The 19,996-nt window shown below is 42.3% G+C and overlaps 3 protein-coding genes across 3 annotated transcripts; all 3 read right to left on the reverse strand.

Moving 5' to 3' along the window:
- Nucleotides 1-703: 703 nt before the first annotated feature.
- On the reverse strand, nucleotides 704-8,700 carry LOC144988492 (uncharacterized). Its single transcript, XM_078938926.1, has 5 exons — nucleotides 8,658-8,700; nucleotides 8,355-8,545; nucleotides 7,263-7,344; nucleotides 4,981-6,032; nucleotides 704-4,542 (listed from the first exon to the last, which is right to left on the reverse strand). Exons 1-5 carry the CDS (start codon nucleotides 8,698-8,700, stop codon nucleotides 4,315-4,317), a joined length of 1,596 nt encoding a protein of 531 aa, XP_078795052.1. The 3' UTR covers nucleotides 704-4,314.
- Nucleotides 704-10,946, reverse strand: LOC144988180 (uncharacterized). The gene is made up of 2 exons (XM_078938303.1): nucleotides 5,889-10,946; nucleotides 704-5,039 (listed from the first exon to the last, which is right to left on the reverse strand). Exon 1 carries the CDS (start codon nucleotides 10,575-10,577, stop codon nucleotides 9,426-9,428), a length of 1,152 nt encoding a protein of 383 aa, XP_078794429.1. The 5' UTR covers nucleotides 10,578-10,946; the 3' UTR covers nucleotides 704-5,039; nucleotides 5,889-9,425.
- Nucleotides 704-15,703, reverse strand: LOC144988179 (uncharacterized). The gene is made up of 2 exons (XM_078938302.1): nucleotides 10,955-15,703; nucleotides 704-4,551 (listed from the first exon to the last, which is right to left on the reverse strand). Exon 1 carries the CDS (start codon nucleotides 14,645-14,647, stop codon nucleotides 13,454-13,456), a length of 1,194 nt encoding a protein of 397 aa, XP_078794428.1. The 5' UTR covers nucleotides 14,648-15,703; the 3' UTR covers nucleotides 704-4,551; nucleotides 10,955-13,453.
- Between the last annotated feature and the right edge of the window lie 4,293 nt (nucleotides 15,704-19,996).

A 19,996-nucleotide genomic window follows, 5' to 3' on the forward strand; every position in this document is an offset into this window, starting at 1 on the left:
TGCTAAAAAAGTCAATAAAGCATTTTGGCTCAAATTTTGACTATTTTGACTTTTCAACTTGAAATGTGACCAAAACACAACACTTTTTTGAACCACAAATGAGATCTTGGCCTTTTGAGTGCGTTTTGTGCTCAAAACTCATTTTGTCACTCAAAAGTGTCAAAAAAGCATTTTGGCTCAAATTCTAACAGTTTTGGCTGTTCAACTTGAAATGTGGCTAAAAAATGACACTTTTTTTCAACAACAGATGAGATCTTTGCCTTTTTACTGGGTTTTGCACTCAAAAATCATTTTGTCACTCAAAAGTGCTTAAAGTGTCAAAAAAGCATTTTTGTCACTCAAAAGTGCTGAAAGTGTCAAAAAGCATTTTGGCTCAAAGTCTGACAGTTTTGACTGATCAACTTGAAATGTGAGAAAGAAACAACACTTTTTTGAATTACAAATGAGATCTTTGCCTTTGGAGTTCGTTTTGTGCTCAAACCTCATGTTGTCACTCAAAAGTGTCAAAAAAGCATTTTGGCTGAAATCTTTGCCAGTTTTTACTGTTCAACTTGAAATGTGACCAAGAAACAACACTTTTTTGAACTACAAATGATATAAATAGATATATAGTGTTGGAAAATATAATCTGTCGCTTTGAGATTACTTTCCTTGTTGCATGTTCAATAAAGTCGAGAAGGAGAAACCACGGAACTCGGCCGGATTAAAGATTAACACATTTATTTCCCTAACAATATTTCTAAAAACAGAGTAAAACAAAATATAACAGATACCCGGATTCCTAAAGTTTCAGAGCTTGCACAGCGCCAAATTACAAACGTCTTAACGTGTCAGCCTGTTGGGAACAAAGGAAAGTTCCTCCGTCCAGCTGTTTTAACATCTCGGTTTCAGCCTCCTCCTTCGTAGCACAGCATGGTGTCCAGACTCCTCCTCTGGACGCTCGGATTGGCTGGCAGGGAGCCTGCCTACCTCCGTCCGTCCATATTAGGAGTTACAGCATTTGGTCCTGGCTTCCTGCTTCAAACGTCCAGGGGGGTTATATCAAAGACGGACCACTGTCCGACCACCAACGGTGTCCCCATGGGGGTCCAGCACAGCCGCCCGGATCCCTCTCCACAGGCAGTCAGTCCCAACCGTTTGTCCTTCTCATGCGAGTTGGCACCTTCAGGATTTCCCATGATTAGAATTGAATCCTGGAGATAATTTAATTCTGGTCCATGTCAGATCTACAGTTAAGGCTTCCAGATGGTCTTAGAAGATCAAAGACTGTTTTCTCCTGGAGGGGGATGAGTTTGCAGCTGCAGCATGAAAACCTCTTTACATATGCAATTATTAGGAAGTCCCTTTAAATTGAAATGACTGAAACCCACACACAGTAAACCTGAAAGAAAACCTTCAAAGAAATATAGATAAGATAAAAACCTAGGAGAAATAAGAACCACAAAAAATAAATTCCTTCAGTTTCCCTCTCTTGACCTCACGAAGTGAGGTCACACAAAAAATAAAAACACATCATCACATCATGCAATCAAAACAGCTGTGGTCTCACGCCCTCACAATCTTTATCAGAACCAATGTGCCCTTCAAAGGTGTGAATGATTTATTCATAAGTGTAGGAGCGAAAACCTGTCAGAGCTTGCATTAACCATCTTTAAGAAACGTTCAGTTGGACAGGGAAAATTCTCGCTACGGTCCCGTGCCCCATCGGCGACCATCCCTAAGGATACCTATGCTTCATTAGATATTTGGCACATTGGCATTTAAAAAGAACAATACATGAAATAGTAGTCAAATTTAAATTTTTAAAAAAGTCAAAATATAAAAGTACAGAAAAATAAAACATTCAAAGTCAAACTTAAGTTTAAAAAAGTGAAAATATAAAAGTCAAATTCAAATTTAAAAAAGTCAAAATATAAAAGTAAAAAGGTAAAAAATACAACAAAGATAACACTTCCTATAAAGAAAAGAAAACACCTAGAATTAAGGGAAAAAATGGAGATAGGTTAAACAGAACAAACTCACACAGACTGATTTCCCACCCAAGGTGGTGAAAAGGGATCACTAACAGGTAACATTGCATATTGTCCGTACTCCCGAACCTTTTCTCCCAGAGCCTGCTCTATGAGGCGTGTCATAAGGGTCCTAAGGCAGGGAATACAACAACAACCACAAAGTGTGAGAATCGCTGAAAAAACTGCTCCTGCAACGAGAACGGATGAGACTAAAGTTTTCCATGGACCAAACATTTTGAGCCAGTCACCCCACATAGATGTATCTATGCCTGCATGTTCCTTTATTTTGTTATTCAATGTGCGCATACCTTCAATCGCCACTGTCAATTTTCCATCTGACTGTGTATTGTTGGGAATAAAAGAACAACATTGATCCCCAAAAATACCACAAACTCCAGATTTCTCCGCCAATAACATGTCTAACGTAATTCTGTTTTGGAATGCCATTAGTGATGTGGCCTTTAACTGTTCATGAACTGCTTCAAACCCTGCAATAGTGTAGTTTCCTAATTTTTGAACATTATAATGGATGTAATTAATTCTATCAACATTTTTATTCGGAGTTACCCAAAGAAAAATACTTTCAAAACCGGCTGCCACCTGATTGACTAATTTATATTCATCAGGCACACCACGGGGCACACCTAATGCGTCAATATAAGTTGGATCCGCATCATTCCAATGAGTTGATCGCTTCCTCCAGGTTGGCTTTGAGTCGTGTTTTTGTTCCACCACAGCTAAGAAATCTGATAAAGCAACAGGTTGAACATACACAGGGAGTAATAGCGATATTAAAGCACAACGTCCTGATGCATTCATAGGTAACCTGTCAAAAATCTGATCCGTCCCGCACCAAATCCAGAGGTCAGCTCTGGAAATAGGTTTGAAGTTACTGAAGGTTTGAATATTATTACACCAGTCATAATAAATTTTTCCCAAAGACATAAACCGTTATCCTCTGAAAATTCAAAACATGAAAAATTTTGTTTGGCTACTTTCCTGTCAAAAATCGGCTTACCTTTCTCGCTGGGGACCACTGGATAATACTGATTTAAGTCATTACATTGTAATTTGTTAGGAATTGAATTGACCATGATGTCTGCAATACATTGTGATGTAACAGTGGCAGGCACCACCTTAAGTAAAGGTCTGGGACCCATACAAACCAGACAATCAGCGTTGGTTGTGTTAGCTGCCTGTTCTACCATTAACAACCAGTTATTAGCGTCTGCACTAATACCTGTTATAGCTTGGAACCAATTGTCTGGAGAAGGAGTACCTTCTATAATTTTAACCTGTCTGGCCGGACCGACACCTGACACTGTCCTTACGGGGGTGGGGGTGGTAGCATTGAAGTCTGGGCAAAACATAAGCTGCCAACACGGATCTTTTCCATTTGCCCATGCACAAATAAGTAATCGTGAGCAAACAGTGATGTAGCCCTTTGTTGGTGTAGGAAAAAGTTGACCAGTAGTGTTTACACGGAAAGTAAAAAATGAATCTGAAACAGTAAAATTAGAAATGATTCTGGACCATTGTTGAGCCTGGGGTGTCCAACCAAAGGTACCTTTCTCCCAAGATGATTCTGCTGTGGATCTAAATATAGATCCCCATCCTTCATCCCCTGACAATCCTCGAATGTACCAATGATAACCCTGCCACTCACTTGCTGTTCCCCAGTGATTATGTTTAAAATTCCCCTTTGGTGCTATAATCAACACATCCATGGTCTGATTAGAATTGTAGCAAAAATAAGGGAATGCTACAGGGGGCGCCAGAGAGCCACACATTGTTTAATTGTTCAGCTTCCCTAGTATAAGTCCAGATATCATAAAATGCATTGCGCCTGGTTCTGTCATGTCCTGTAGTTGTCTGCCTGTGGGTTTGTACATCAGAAAAGGTAAACCATACAAGAAATATTAAAAATACAACAAAACTAATACCTGCTAATGTCCATCTCCCTCTCTTGGACTGGGAAAATCCCAGTCCACTAGCGGAAGAAAACACATTAGACACAGATAGGGGCAAAGCACACAACATAGAAATATAAAATGATAGTAAAAATATATGTAGAAAGTTAAAATTGAAATGGAATGCAAAAAGTAAAATCAAAATAGAAAATACAAACGGAAAAAAGAGAAATTGAATATAAAAAGATAAATGTAAAAATATAAATGAAAAAATAGAAATTAAATGTAAAATTATAAACGAAAAAATACAAATGAATGGAAAAATATAAATGAAAAATTAGAAATTGAATGCAAAAATTTGAACAACAAACAGTTCAGTGTCCCGTTCAGATTTAACTGGCATCCCGTCCACGTTCCTGTGAAAGGCAAGGTCTTAACATGGAGTAATGGTACCACTTGTTGTGTCTGCCTTGCAGCTGCACAGCAGACGTCGTTCGAGCTGTAACACGATAGGGACCCGTCAACCTAGGCTCTGACCACTTCCTCTTGTAGGCTTTCACGTAAACGTGCGTCCAGTCAGCTAGGTCTGCACCTGGTGAGTCAGCTGGGGGCACGTCCTTCTTTCGAATCTGCGCAGAAAAAGCGGATGAGAAAGCATGCAACATTTTCCAATATGTGACTAAGGACCTGTTGGGGGAGTGGGCGTCGTCTAAAGGTCTAATAGTCGACGAGGGACCTGGCATCAATCTACCGGTCAAAAGTTCGAACGGAGAGAAACCTGTTCTGCGATTCACTGATTGTCTGACAGCCAACAAAGCTAATGGAAGAGCAGTCACCCAATCTAAATTAGTGGAGGTGCATATTTTTGCCAACTTTTCTTTCAACGTGCGATTCATACGTTCCACAGAGCCCTGCGAAGAAGGATGGTAAACACAGCCAAACTTATGTTGCAAACCAAAAGATGCTTTAACTTGCTGTAGGTGCTTACCATTGAAATGGGTCCCATTGTCAGACCTAATTTTTGCAGGGAAACCATGTGTGGGTATGTAATGATTTACCAGTGCTTTGATCACGGAGAGGGAGTCCTCTTTTTTGCAAGGATAGGCTTCCGGCCATCCTGAAAAGGAATCAACGATAACCAGCAAATACCGCTTACCTTGCACGGGGTTGATCATGTCAGTGAAATCCATCACAATCTCAGCTCCTGGCCAGGGGGCAGGATCAAAAGTTCCTGGCAAAGGTTTGAGGGTGGGCCTAACATTGTAGGACTGACAAACCGTACAGTTTTGCACATAAGCATGACATACATCACGTAACCTGGGATGCCACCACATGCACAGCTTTGTCATCATAACAGATGGACCTAAATGCGCCGGGCCATGGCTCTCCTTAAGGACTTGCTGGAGAAGAGGCCCGTCTGGTGCCACAGGCTGGCCATACGGACCAACCCACAATCCATCCGAGGTTTTCACTGCACCTCTTTGAAGCCAATAGGATCTCTGCTCTGGCGAGGTTTTGGATTGCAAGGTCACCAGGTCATCATGCGTGGGACTCTCCAACAGCTCAGGTGGCGTGTAAACACTTACCATTTGAAGTGTGGGGTTGTACCCTGCTGCTGCCTTCGCAGCCGCATCAGCAGCATTATTTCCCTTTGTTGTTAAAGAATTACCTTTACTGTGACCCGGAATTTTGACCACCGCCACTCTGGAAGGCATTTGCAGCGCATGATCCAGTCGCTGCATCAGATCCTTATGAGCTATGGGCTCACCTCTTGCTGTAAGATAAGAGTTCCTTTTCCATGCAGCGAGATCCAACAATGCAGCTGACACAGCATAAGCAGAATCCGAATATACTGTTACCTGCTCTCCAGATGCAGCTTGAAGGGCCAGGCACAGGGCCAGAACTTCTGCTGCCTGTGCTGACGGCTTAACTGTCAAAGTTTGTGCAGTCAAAGTGATGAACTTACCTCCAGAAAACTCAACCACAGCAGCTGCTGCCTGAAGGGGTCCAGCTTTGGAGCGGAAACAGCAACCATCTGTAAAGAAAATTCTTCCTGCTGGAAGAGGCTTTGTCTCTAAGTCAGGCCTAGTTCGCAGCTCCTTCGCCACAGCTACAGAGCAAGAGTGAGGGTCCACAGAAATTCCCTCTGACATGTTAATCTCCGTGTGTTGATATTGAATATTTGGAGCCGTCAGAGTTTTCATGAGCCTCGTCTGTCTCAAAGATGACAGTGTAAAAGAAGATGACACAACGTACGATGTGACTGAATGTTCTGTCAAAATTATCAAAGGATGCGACATCACAATGTGTGCCGTTTTTAGAATGACTTTTGCTAACCCTGCAGCATAGCGAGAACAAAGCGGTGCGCGGGCTTCAACAGCATCCAGGGAGATGCTACAATACATCAGCACATCCCGTCTACCCTGATTCTTCTGAAAAAGAACAGCATTAACAACTGTGGGTGTCATAGAAGCATCAAGACAAAACGGCTGAGTATAATCTGGTGGTGCGAGAGCAGCCGCGCATGCCATGTCCTGCACTAATGTGACAAAAATCTCATCAGTTACTGCTGTCCAGTTTAACACGGCTGTGAGGTTAGTTACACCCTGTTCTTTAATTATTGACCTCAAGGGGGCAGTGCGTTCTACAAAACAAGGAAGAAAATGTCTACTGTAACCACAAAGACCTAAGAAAGCCAACATGTCTCTGACTGTCTCTGGACGTTTATGCTGCAAAATAGACATTCTATGCTCCGTAGACATTGATGATCCCGTGCTAGAAACAATTCTGCCAAGAAATGTAACCTCTCGTCTGCAACATTGCAATTTCTTTTTAGACACTCTAAAACCTAAATTACACAACTTCAGGAGAAGATCCTTCGTCGCCTGAAGTCAGGTTTCAGCAGTGGGAGCTGCTAGCAAGAGATCGTCAACATACATCAGCAAAACACAACCTTCTGGCAGCTCAAGATCCTGTAGACAAGATTTCAAACACTGATTGAAAATGCCAGGAGAGTTTTTAAAGCCTTGTGGCAAGCGTGTGTACTGCAAGCGGACGCCCTTGTATTGAAATGCAAATAGATGTCTGCTGTTCTCATGTAACGGAATACAAAAGAAAGCATTTGCTAAATCAATAGCAGTGAACCACACACATTGTGGGGTTAAAGTTGACAGCATGCGATGTGGATCAGGCACAGGAAGGACTGGAGTAATGGTGACATCATTCACAGCCCTTAAATCATGTGCCATTCGATATGTTTCACCATCTGCTTTCAAAACCGGTCGCAAAGGAGTACACCATGACGACTGCGAATGCTCAATAACACCAGATTTCCACAAACCAGTCAAAGTGTCTTCCATCCCTTCATCTGCATCCTTCACCCAGCGGTATTGTGGTCTGAACACCTTGGCTCCTGCAGTTACCTGAATCTCCACCGGGGGAATGGTGGAGCATGAACCAACATCAAATGGACCGACAGACCATAAAGACTCAGGGAGCGTTTTTAATAACCCCTCTGCATCTTCATGATCCGTCTTCTCCCTTCCATGATGTCTGGCAATGCATACATGCTCCAGTATTGAGGAGTTAGTAGTCAAAGGCAAAGTTATTCTGTACATTTTTGAAGATGGAGAAAATTGGACACCTGAATGAGCACAATCCTGCCAGTCTGTGTTGTTCACGCCCCTCTTAGTCATGGGTCCGAGTTGTCGAGCCTCATGACCAGGGGATAATGCTAATGATATGTGTGGCACCGCTGTGTCTGACATCCGATACCATTGCATTTGTGTGTGTGTTAATACACAATGAGCTGCTACACCCTCCGGACCAATATATATATCAGTGGAAGTTAAATGCCACGTGTGGCCTTCAACCTGATGAAATGCTTCCTGATATAGTTGATCATCCTCTCTGTCGTAATAAAGTGTGCAGTGCAGCTCATCTGGAGGCGGGAAATATGGCTTCAAAGACAAGATCCAGGATTTCCACACCTGAAATTCATAAAAAACACCTGGCGTTTCAGGGGTCTCCGGATCCAACAGGGCCCAGTAGATGTCAGCAGTGGGGGTTGGCTGTGATTGAGGCTGCAGCAACCACTGTCCGTCATATTGTGTGGCATGGCATCCAGTCAGAACATGTCCATTCGGGAAGGTGATCTGTATCCCATCTGGAGAACATAGGATGCTGGCACCTGTTTTGACAAGAATGTCCCTCCCCAACAGATTCACAGGTGTATGTGGTGAATGCACAAATGAATGTTTCACCTTCTGACCAGCCAGTTCAAAAGTGAGTGGGATGGTCTTTTGCAGGTTTTGAGGTGTCCCAGAGAAGCCAACAAAGTTCATATGTTCATTTGTCAGAGCAGATGTAGGTAACTGACAGTTTATAGAGGAACAAGTCGCACCGGTATCCACTAATCCCATCATATGATTACCTCTGAGTTTGAAAGGGACCATGGCTCCTGCATCACCAAGTGGTCCCAAGGCTCCTGGGCACCCCTAGTGGTATTGTCCGGTTTGCCACTCCTGTGGTCCCTGCCAAGGTGGAGGAGGGGCTTGAAGCGGTCGTGAGTGTCCGCCACGCCCCCTGCCTCTGGAGTGTGCATGCTGCCGCTGTTGGGTACCTCTGTGTGGACAGACCTTTGCCCAATGATCCAGAGCGCCACAGATGAAGCATTCATCTCCAGCTGCTGCAGGCGGGGGTCCCCTGGGTGGTCCACGTCTCCCAGGATACGTACCTCTTCTCCTCCCTCGGTCTCCGTAGACCGGCGCCTGCCACATCGCTGCTGGTTCTGGGGATATTTGACTCATCATGTTATTTTCTTTTTTAACCTCCTTTTTATCTTGTTTATCCTGAGTGGATTCTTTACGAGCCTGTGCTAGTTGGAGTTTTAATAACTGTGTTTTTAGCTGTTCAATCTCTCCCTCCGCTTTGTCCTTTTTGTCCAAATGTGCTTGGCAATGATAACCCAAATGCCTTTTGAAACGACCCTCATCACTCGCCATCAAGTCTGGGTCTGCTTTTGAATCCTGCACATCCTGAGGCAATCCTGCCAGGATTGCAGTCCTAAACATGACTGTCTCAGGAGGTGACAGGCTTGGATCTCTGCCCGTGCTGTCTGTCCTTTTCTGGACTCACTCTGAGTAAAATGTGTTGGGGTCCTTACCTGTGAAGGGGAAACAGGATGGAGCTGTAGTCTGTGGATCTGGAAAAAGTTCTCTGATGGTATTAAAAACTGGACCTTGAACCTCCACTAAAAGAGTAGAGTCCGGAAGGTCCTGCACACCCGCACGCTGTTCTATAGACTGGATCTCAGTAATTGTTGCTGTTATGCCCAAAATCTGTCTCAAATCACCCATACAGGGAACATGACCCTGCATAACTGTACATAATTGCTGGAGGAAGTTACGTCCACCATTCGCCACACGTGGTAAACGTTCACCAAGAGTCGACACATCCTTTAGCGGAAGGGGCTGATAAATAGGCACACCAGCTCCCGTCGCTATCATAGGAAACATATGTTTCCTATGATAGTTGGTCTTAAATTGTATTGTAGCCTACTTACCTGCGTCAAATCCTGATTGGTGACAGGGACACGTGGTCTGCATGGAGAGTCTTCATCCTCCTCCTCCTCCTCCTCCTCAGATTTGTTGCCTTTCTGTTCTGAAAATATCAACCTTTGACATTTTTTTAATTCAGCTGGTGATTGATACTGACCTGCCAGGCGCTGCAATGCATTCTCAAGATGCACTGTGCGGTTCTCATATGCTTGCAGGATCTGTTGGACCTGAGGGTCAATCACTGGTGGCTCAGCTCCTACCTGTGAGACTGGAGGACTGTTAGAGTCAGGATAAGCGCATGCGCCTGCATAACTTACCCATGGCCCAGAGGGGGTTTCTGGCTGAGGATTCATGAGATCTCGGGGGAGGTCTGCTCCTTTGTCACCCCTTTTGGATCGTCTCTCCCGCAGCATGAGGGCTACATGCTGTTTTTCCTCAGGGGTTAAATCTTCAGCCATGTCACAAGCAACTTCACCACAAATTTTCAACATTGGGTACATGTTTTGTGAAGCATAAGGAGGGGGAAAAGCAACAGGAGGGGTTTCTGTCCCTACTGGAAGGGGAGGGTAAAGAGGGAGGGGGGCTTTGGGGGAAGATGGCCTCACAGGAGATTCATGACTCTCCTGCTCCGCCTTTACCACAGCTAATGTTGTAGCAGCAAGAGTTAACTGATGAAGCACGCGTCTAATTTCATCAGCTTCCTTGTGTCTCCGTTTATGTCCTATCCTTTCCATCCATGATCCTTCTTTTACCTTCACCTCCAACTCCCGAACCTGTTTCATCACACAATCCTCATTCTTTCGTAACTGCTGACTAAATGTCAACCAACTTTCAGTCCGTTTCAAATCCATCTGAACCCACACATCACGCAATTTCACTCTCTCCTTCTCTCTCTTACTCTTCTCTATTCCACCCAACACCTGGCTTTCCAAAATCTCATACATTCTCGCCCATTCAGCATCATTCAAGTGACCGTCACCGCTATTGTCCTCGTCACATGGTCTGTCGTCAAAACAAAATACACCGGTTTCCTCATTTTTTCTGTCTAGTGCACCTTTCATTTTAATTGTGAATCTCTCTGTGGTTTCTCTCCGCATAAAAATAATTTGTGAAGGTTCGCCGCCTTCCTGGTGTTTCCGAAAATCCTAAAACGCGCAAAATTAGTTCCTATAGTAATACCGTTGTTTTCGTACGGGATTTCGTACAGGCTCAAACAGACGCAAAACCTACTAAATTTTAACGTAATCCAAATATCACACGCTCCCAATTTAGTGTTTATTCAATTTTTGACAGGCTGAACAGACACAAAACCTGCACAATTTCCTCAGTCCAATTCGCTGTTTCAGGAGGGTGAACCACAAAACTTATAGGTGCGCTATGCCGCTCACACAATCCACTTCCCCACAATTTTTAGTCATTCACTAAGAGAATAACCTTGTCAATATGCAGAATTTATGAACAGGTTCCTGCTTACCTTGTTGATGATGGGGCCCCGAGGGAAATCGACCACGTGAGGGGGAAGCGTCACCGACTTTTCGCCGAAAGTCTCAGAGATCTCGTTATAAACCACTATGTTCCGGTTCAACCGGTCTAATCCGCGTTGCGATCCGCGTTCCTTCCCCACTTTTCACGTTCAGGGGTCACCAATTAATATTGGAAAATATAATCTGTCGCTTTGAGATTACTTTCCTTGTTGCATGTTCAATAAAGTCGAGAAGGAGAAACCACGGAACTCGGCATGATTAAAGATTAACACATTTATTTCCCTAACAATATTTCTAAAAACAGAGTAAAACAAAATATAAGAGATATCCGGATTCCCAAAGTTTCAGAGCTTGCACAGCGCCAAATTACAAACGTCTTAACGTGTCAGCCTGTTGGGAACAAAGGAAAGTTCCTCCGTCCAGCTGTTTTAACATCTCGGTTTCAGCCTCCTCCTTCGTAGCACAGCATGGTGTCCAGACTCCTCCTCTGGACGCTGGGATTGGCTGGCAGGGAGCTTGCCTACCTCCGTCCGTCCATATTAGGAGTTACAGCATTTGGTCCTGGCTTCCTGCTTCAAACGTCCAGGGGGGTTATTTCAAAGACGGACCACTGTCCGACCACCAACGGTGTCCCCATGGGGGTCCAGCACAGCCGCCCGGATCCCTCTCCACAGGCAGTCAGTCCCAACCGTTTGTCCTTCTCATGCGAGTTTGCACCTTCAGGATTTCCCATGATTAGAATTGAATCCTGGAGATAATTTAATTCTGGTCCATGTCAGATCTACAGTTAAGGCTTCCAGATGGTCTTAGAAGATCAAAGACTGTTTTCTCCTGGAGGGGGATGAGTTTGCAGCTGCAGCATGAAAACCTCTTTACATATGCAATTATCAGGAAGTCCCTTTAAATTGAAATGACTGAAACCCACACACAGTAAACCTGAAAGAAAACCTTCAAAGAAATAAAAAATAAATTCCTTCAATAGATAGATAGATAGATAGATTAGATAGATAGATAGATAGATAGATAGATAGATAGATAGATAGATAGATAGATAGATAGATAGATAGATAGATAGATAGATAGATAGATAGATAGATAGATAGATAGATAGATAGATAGATAGATGACTTTATTAATCCCACAATGGGGAAATTTCATTATTCTGTGGCAGCAACACGACATTCAGAAATAATCTATATAATATCACATCAATAAAGGACATCACATTGACAAATGACAAATGACATTTATATTAAATAATTAAAAATATTACTAAAATTATTATGAAAAATTATTATCAAAAATGAGATTCTTATTAAATAAAGAAATAAATATTAAATATTAAATAAATACAGCTGCAAAAGTGTAAAAAACATGCGGACTGCAAAACATGTAAACTGTAAAAAAATATGACAAATTTTTTTCAAAATACAGAAATAACTAATGAAGTTCACACCAAAAACAAAAACAAACAACTGTTTAGGAATAAAAAACAATTTAAAATTGAAAACCAAAAACAACAACAAAAGAAAATAAATAAATAAATGAGTGAATGAAAAAACACCCTGGGACCGTGGAGTGTCACTGTAACACAGTGTCGTAGAGTGATGGCTGTGGGGAGGAATGACCTGCGGTAGCGCTCCTTCTTACACTGAGGGTGCAACAGTCTTGTGCTGAAGGAGCTGGTCAGTGCCTCTACAGTTTGGTGCAAGGGGTGGGAGGGGTTATCCATGATGTATGTCAGCTTAGCTAACATCCTCCTGTCCGCCACCTCCTCGATGGACTCAAGTGTGCAGCCCAGGACAGAGCCGGCCTTCCTAACCAGTTTGTTAAGCCTCTTCAAGTCTCTGCCTGCACTGCCCCCCGCCCAGCACACAACTCCATAAAGGACCACTGAGGCCACCACAGTGTCGTAAAAGGTCCTGAGCAGCTGTCTGCACACGCCGAACGACCTCAGTCTCCTCAGCAGGTGAAGGCGACTCTGACCCCTCCTGTACAGAGCATCCGTGTTATTGGACCAGTCCAGTCTGTTGTTCAGGTGAACAACCAGGTATTTAAATGTGTCCACGACCTCAATGTCTGAACCCTGGATGTTCACCGGTGACTGTGATGGTGAGGACCTCCTGAAGTCCAGGATCAGCTCCTTTGTCTTGCTGGTGTTAAGCAGCAGGTGGTTAACTTCACACCAGCCAACAAAGTCAGAGATGACCCCCCTGTACTCCTGCTCATCCCCCCCGATACACAGCCCACAATGGCACTGTCATCTGAGAACTTCTGCAGATGACAGTGGTGGGAGTCATAGATGAAGTCTGATGTGTACAGGGTAAACAGGAATGGGGAGAGCACAGTCCCTTGAGGTGCCCCCGTGCTGCAGACCACCACATCAGACACACAGTCACGCAGCCTCACAAACTGTGGCCTGTCTGTGAGGTAGTTGATGGTCCAAGCAGTGAGATGTTGGTCCACACCTGCAACCTCCAGCTTCCTCCTCAGCAGTGATGGCTGGATGGTGTTGAAAGCACTGGAGAAATCAAAAACATGACTCTCACAGTGCTCCCAGGGGCCTCCAGGTGAGACAGGGCCTGATGCTGCAGGTAGATGATGGCGTCATCCACCCCGATGCCTGGTCGATATGCAAACTGCAGCGGGTCCAGTGCTGAGCTCACCTGAGTGCGGCGATGGCTGAGGATGATCCTCTCCATAGCCTTCATCAGGTGGGAAGTCAAGGCGACAGGTCTGAAGTGGTTCGGTTCCGTAGGACGAGGTACCTTTGGAACCGGAACCAGGCAGGAAGTCCTCCAGATGACTGGTACCTTCTCCAGTCTGAGGCTCATATTAAATATGAACAACATCACCACACAGAGCTGGTCTGCACACTCCCTGAGGAGCCTGGAGGTGATGTTGTCAGGGCCTGTTGCCTTCCTGGTCTTTGTTCTCCTTAACTCCATCCTAACCTGATTCAGGGTGAGGCAGAGGGGGGTTGGAGGATGGGTGGGCGGTGGCTGGTCTGGTGCTGTGAGTCGTTGGGGGGGTCCTTTTGCTTCTGTTGGAAGAAGGGGAGAGTGGACTGCCTGGTGCTGAGGTGGTAACAGCTGGAGCTGGGAGGAGATGCCTGAGCTGGAAAGGTGTGAAGAGTGGGCCGTGTGGGTGGAGACTGGTGGCTGAGCAGAATCAAATCTGTTGAAGAACAGATTCAGTTCATTTGCCCAGGCTTGGTCACCTGTGACCTGGTGACCATTTCCAGCCTCAGCATGTCCTGAGATGTGTTTCAGACCTCTCCACACATCACGGATGTTGTTCTGTTCCAGGCGCTGCTCCAGCTTCTTCCTGTAGCAGTCCTTGCACTTCCTGATGTTGTATTTCAGGTCCCTCTGTACTCTGCGTAGCTCCTCCTTGTCCCCAGAGAGAAAAGCCCTCTTCTTCTCATTTAGGAGGGTCTTCAGCTCAGGAGTGACCCAGGGCTTATTGTTGGAAAAACACTGCACTGATTTTGTTTGCACTGTGTTTTCCGCACAAAAATTCACATAGTCCGTGATGCAGTCAGTAAGACTGTCAATATCCTCCCCGTGTGGACTGCAGAGAACGTCCCAGTCTGTGGTGCTAAAACATTCCCTTAGTCGCTCTGTTACCTCCTCAGTCCAGATCTTCACCGTTTTAATCTGTGGTTTCTGCTGTTTCACCATTGGAGTGTAAGCAGAGGAGAGATGGACCAGGTTGTGATAAGAGCGTCCTAAAGGGGGGAGGGGGGCAGAAGTATATGCATTCTTGACGTTAGCATAGAAAAGGTCCAGAGTTTTTCTGTCCCTCGTATGACAGTTCACATACTGGGTGAAGTTGGACAGGGTGGCGGAGAGGGGGGTGCATGCATGGTTAAAGTCCCCATAAATCAGGATCAGAGACTGCGGGTGTTGTGTCTGCAGCTGGGACACGGTGCTGTGCACGCGCTCACAAGCGACAGCAGCGTCATCCGACGGAGGGACGTAAACAGTGACCACCAGCACATGGGAGAACTCCCGTGGGAGGTAGTACGGCCGAACGCTGACTGCCACCAGTTCAATGTCCAGTGCAGTGCTGTTCTTTCACAGTGATGTGGTTCGGGTTACACCATCTGTCATTCACGAACACCGCCAGACCACCGCCTTTCTTCTTAACGCTCTGCGCCGCGCTCCGGTCGGCCCGCACCAGCGTGAATCCATTAACTGAGACCACGGAGTTTGTCATGTCCTGGTGGAGCCACGTCTTGGTGAAACACAGCAGGCTGCTCTCCCGGTACACCCGCTGCAGACGCATGAGCGCTGTTAGCTTGTCCAGCTTGTTAGAGAGCGAGCGGACATTTCCCATAGTAACGGATGGTAAACATGGCTTGTACCTCCGTCTTCTCTCCCGGCGTTTAACTCCAGCTCTGCAGCCTCGTCGTTTCCTCCGTATTTCATCTGGAACATCTCGCTTTCCAGCGAGGAGAATCTCAGCTCGGCTAAGAGCTAACAGCTGATCTCGAGTGTAAACAATGGAGCTTCATCCTAACGGATCCCCCGAGGCCGGTTCAAAAAGTTGAGAAAAAATAAAAAAACAAAAAGCAAAAGTAATAATGTTCCTGTCCTTTGTCGCAGAACTTCGTTATAGTTGTTGAAAAATACAAAAAACACAAGTAAGGTGGAAGAAAATATTAAAACACGCAAAGGAACACAAAAAGGTAGAGCTGCCCATATAAGCTGCCACATACGCGGCGCCATGGTAACCAGACCGATATCTTTGCCTTTTGAGTGCAATTTGTGTCTAAAATCATTTTGTAACTCAAACGTGCTTAAAGTGTCAAAAAAGTATTATTGTCACTCAAAAGTGCTCAAAGTGTCAAAAAAGTATTTTGGCTCAAATTCTGACAGTTTTGACTGTTCAACTTGAAATGTGACCAAGAAACAACACTTTTTTGAACTACAAATGAGATCTTGGCCTTTTGAGTGCGTTTTGTGCTCAAAACTCATTTTGTCACTCAAAAGTGACAAAAAGCATTTTGGCTCGGATTCTGACAGTTTTGACTATTCAACTTGAAATGTGGCCAAAAAACAACACGTTTTTTTAACTACAAATGAGTAATTTGTCTTTTGAGTGCGTTTTGCATTCGAAAATCATTTTGTCACTCAAAAGTGCTAAAAGTGTCAAAAAAGCATTTTGCCTCAAATTTTGACTGTTTTGACTGTTCAACTTGAAATGTGACCAAGAAACAACACTTTTTTGAATTACAAATGAGATCTTGGCCTTTTGAGTGCGATTTGTGCTCAAAACTCATTTTGTCACTCAAAAGTGTCAAAAAAGCAATTTGGCTCAAATTCTGACAGTTTTGACTGTTTAACTTGAAATGTGACCAAAAAACAACACTTTTTTGAACTACAAATGAGAAATTTGCCTTTTTAGTGCGTTTTGTGTTCAAAAATCATTATGTCACTCAAAAGTGTCAAAAAAGCATTTTGGCTCAGATTCTGACAGTTTTGACTATTCAACTTGAAATGTGACCAAGAAACAACACTTTTTTGAACTACAAATGATATCTTTGCCTTTTGAGTGCAATTTGTGTTCAAAAATCATTTTGTCACTCAAACGTGCTTAAAGTGTCAAAAAAAGCATTTTTGTCACTCAAATGTGCTAAAAGTGTCAAAAAAGCATTTTGGCTCAAAACTTGACAGTTTTGACTCTTCAACTTGAAATGTGACCAAGAAACAACACTTTTTTGAACTGCAAATGAGATCTTGGCCTTTTGAGTGCGTTTTGTGCTCAAAACTCATTTTGTCACTCAAAAGTGCTAAAAGTGTCAAAAAAGCATTTTGGCTCAAATTTTGACCTTTTTGACTTTTCAACTTGAAATGTGACCAAAACACAACACTTGTTTGAACCACAAATGAGATCTTGGCCTTTTGAGTGCGTTTTGTGCTCAAAACTCATTTTGTCACTCAAAAGTGTCAAAAAAGCATTTTGGCTCAAATTATGACAGTTTTGGCTGTTCAACTTGAAATGTGACCAAAAAACAACACTTTTTTGAACTACAAATGAGAAATTTGCCTTTTTAGTGCGTTTTGTGTTCAAAAATCATTATGTCACTCAAAAGTGTCAAAAAAGCATTTTGGCTCAGATTCTGACAGTTTTGACTATTCAACTTGAAATGTGACCAAGAAACAACACTTTTTTGAACTACAAATGATATCTTTGCCTTTTGAGTGCAATTTGTGTTCAAAAATCATTTTGTCACTCAAACTTGCTTAAAGTGTCAAAAAAACATTTTTGTCACTCAAATGTGCTAAAAGTGTCAAAAAAGCATTTTGGCTCAAATTTTGACTGTTTTGACTTTTCAACTTGAAATGTGACCAAAACACAACACTTTTTTGAACCACAAATGAGATCTTGGCCTTTTGAGTGCGTTTTGTGCTCAAAACTCATTTTGTCACTCAAAAGTGTCAAAAAAACAATTTGGCTCAAATTATGACAGTTTTTGGCTGTCCAACCTGAAATGTGACCAAAAAACAACACTTTTTTGAACTACAAATGAGAAATTTGCCTTTTTAGTGCGTTTTGTGTTCAAAAATCCTTTTGTCACTCAAAAGTGTCAAAAAAGCATTTTGGCTCAGATTCTGACAGTTTTGACTATTCAACTTGAAATGTGACCAAGAAACAACACTTTTTTGAACTACAAATGATATCTTTGCCTTTTGAGTGCAATTTGTGTTCAAAAATCATTTTGTCACTCAAACTTGCTTAAAGTGTCAAAAAAGCATTTTTGTCACTCAAATGTGCTAAAAGTGTCAAAAAAGCATTTTGGCTCAAAATTTGACAGTTTTGACTCTTCAACTTGAAATGTGACCAAGAAACAACACTTTTTTGAACTACAAATGATATCTTTGCCTTTTTAGTGCAATTTGTGTTCAAAAATCATTTTGTCACTCAAACGTGCTTAAAGTGTCAAAAAAGCATTTTTGTCACTCAAATGTGCTAAAAGTGTCAAAAAAGCATTTTGGCTCAAAATTTGACAGTTTTGACTCTTCAACTTGAAATGTGACCAATAAACAACACTTTTTTGAACTGCAAATGAGATCTTGGCCTTTTGAGTGCGGTTTGTGCTCAAAACTCATTTTGTCACTCAAAAGTGCTAAAAGTGTCAAAAAAGCATTTTGGCTCAAATTTTGACTGTTTTGACTTTTCAACTTGAAATGTGACCAAAACACAACACTTTTTTGAACCACAAATGAGATCTTGGCCTTTTGAGTGCGTTTTGTGCTCAAAACTCATTTTGTCACTCAAAAGTGTCAAAAAAGCATTTTGGCTCAAATTATGACAGTTTTGGCTGTTCAACTTGAAATGTGACCAAAAAACAACACTTTTTTGAACTACAAATGAGAAATTTGCCTTTTTAGTGCGTTTTGTGTTCAAAAATCATTATGTCACTCAAAAGTGTCAAAAAAGCATTTTGGCTCAGATTCTGACTGTTTTGACTATTCAACTTGAAATGTGACCAAGAAACAACACTTTTTGAACTACAAATGATATCTTTGCCTTTTGTGTGCAATTTGTGTTCAAAAATCATTTTGTCACTCAAACGTGCTTAAAGTGTCAAAAAAGCATTTTTGTCACTCAAATGTGCTAAAAGTGTCAAAAAAGCATTTTGGCTCAAAATTTGACAGTTTTGACTCTTCAACTTGAAATGTGACCAAGAAACAACACTTTTTTGAACTGCAAATGAGATCTTGGCCTTTTGAGTGCGTTTTGTGCTCAAAACTCAATTTGTCACTCAAAAGTGTCAAAAAAGCATTTTGGCTCAAATTATGACAGTTTTGGCTGTTCAACTTGAAATGTGACCAAAAAACAACACTTTTTTGAACTACAAATGAGAAATTTGCCTTTTTAGTGCGTTTTGTGTTCAAAAATCATTTTGTCTCTCAAAAGTGTCAAAAAAGCATTTTGGCTCAGATTCTGACAGTTTTGACTATTCAACTTGAAATGTGACCAAGAAACAACACTTTTTTGAACTACAAATGATATCTTTGCCTTTTGAGTGCGTTTTGTGCTCAAAACTCATTTTGTCACTCAAAAGTGTCAAAAAAGCATTTTGGCTCAGATTCTGACAGTTTTGGCTGTTCAACTTGAAATGTGACCAAAAAACAACACTTTTTTGAACCACAAATGAGATCTTGCCCTTTTGAGTGCGTTTTGTGCTCAAAACTCATTTTGTCACTCAAAAGTGTCAAAAAAGCATTTTGGCTCAAATTATGACAGTTTTGGCTGTTCAACTTGAAATGTGACCAAAAAACAACACTTTTTTGAACTACAAATGATAAATTTGCCTTTTTAGTGCGTTTTGTGTTCAAAAATCATTATGTCACTCAAAAGTGTCAAAAAAGCATTTTGGCTCAGATTCTGACAGTTTTGACTATTCAACTTGAAATGTGACCAAGAAACAACACTTTTTTGAACTACAAATGATATCTTTGCCTTTTGAGTGCAATTTGTGTTCAAAAATCATTTTGTCACTCAAACGTGCTTAAAGTGTCAAAAAAGCATTTTTGTCACTCAAATGTGCTAAAAGTGTCAAAAAAGCATTTTGGCTCAAAATTTGACAGTTTTGACTCTTCAACTTGAAATGTGACCAAGAAACAACACTTTTTTGAACCACAAATGAGATCTTGGCCTTTTGAGTGCGTTTTGTGCTCAAAACTCATTTTGTCACTCAAAAGTGTCAAAAAAGCATTTTGGCTCAAATTATGACAGTTTTGGCTGTTCAACTTGAAATGTGACCAAAAAACAACACTTTTTTGAACTACAAATGAGAAATTTGCCTTTTTAGTGCGTTTTGTGTTCAAAAATCATTTTGTCACTCAAAAGTGTCAAAAAAGCATTTTGGCTCAGATTCTGACAGTTTTGACTATTCAACTTGAAATGTGACCAAGAAACAACACTTTTTTGAGCTACAAATGATATCTTTGCCTTTTGAGTGCAATTTGTGTTCAAAAATCATTTTGTCACTCAAACGTGCTTAAAGTGTCAAAAAA

Source organism: Oryzias latipes, chromosome 20, assembly GCF_053564925.1.
Source record: "Oryzias latipes strain Hd-rR chromosome 20, Olatipes_Hd-rR_3.1".
Lineage (NCBI taxonomy): Eukaryota > Metazoa > Chordata > Actinopteri > Beloniformes > Adrianichthyidae > Oryzias > Oryzias latipes.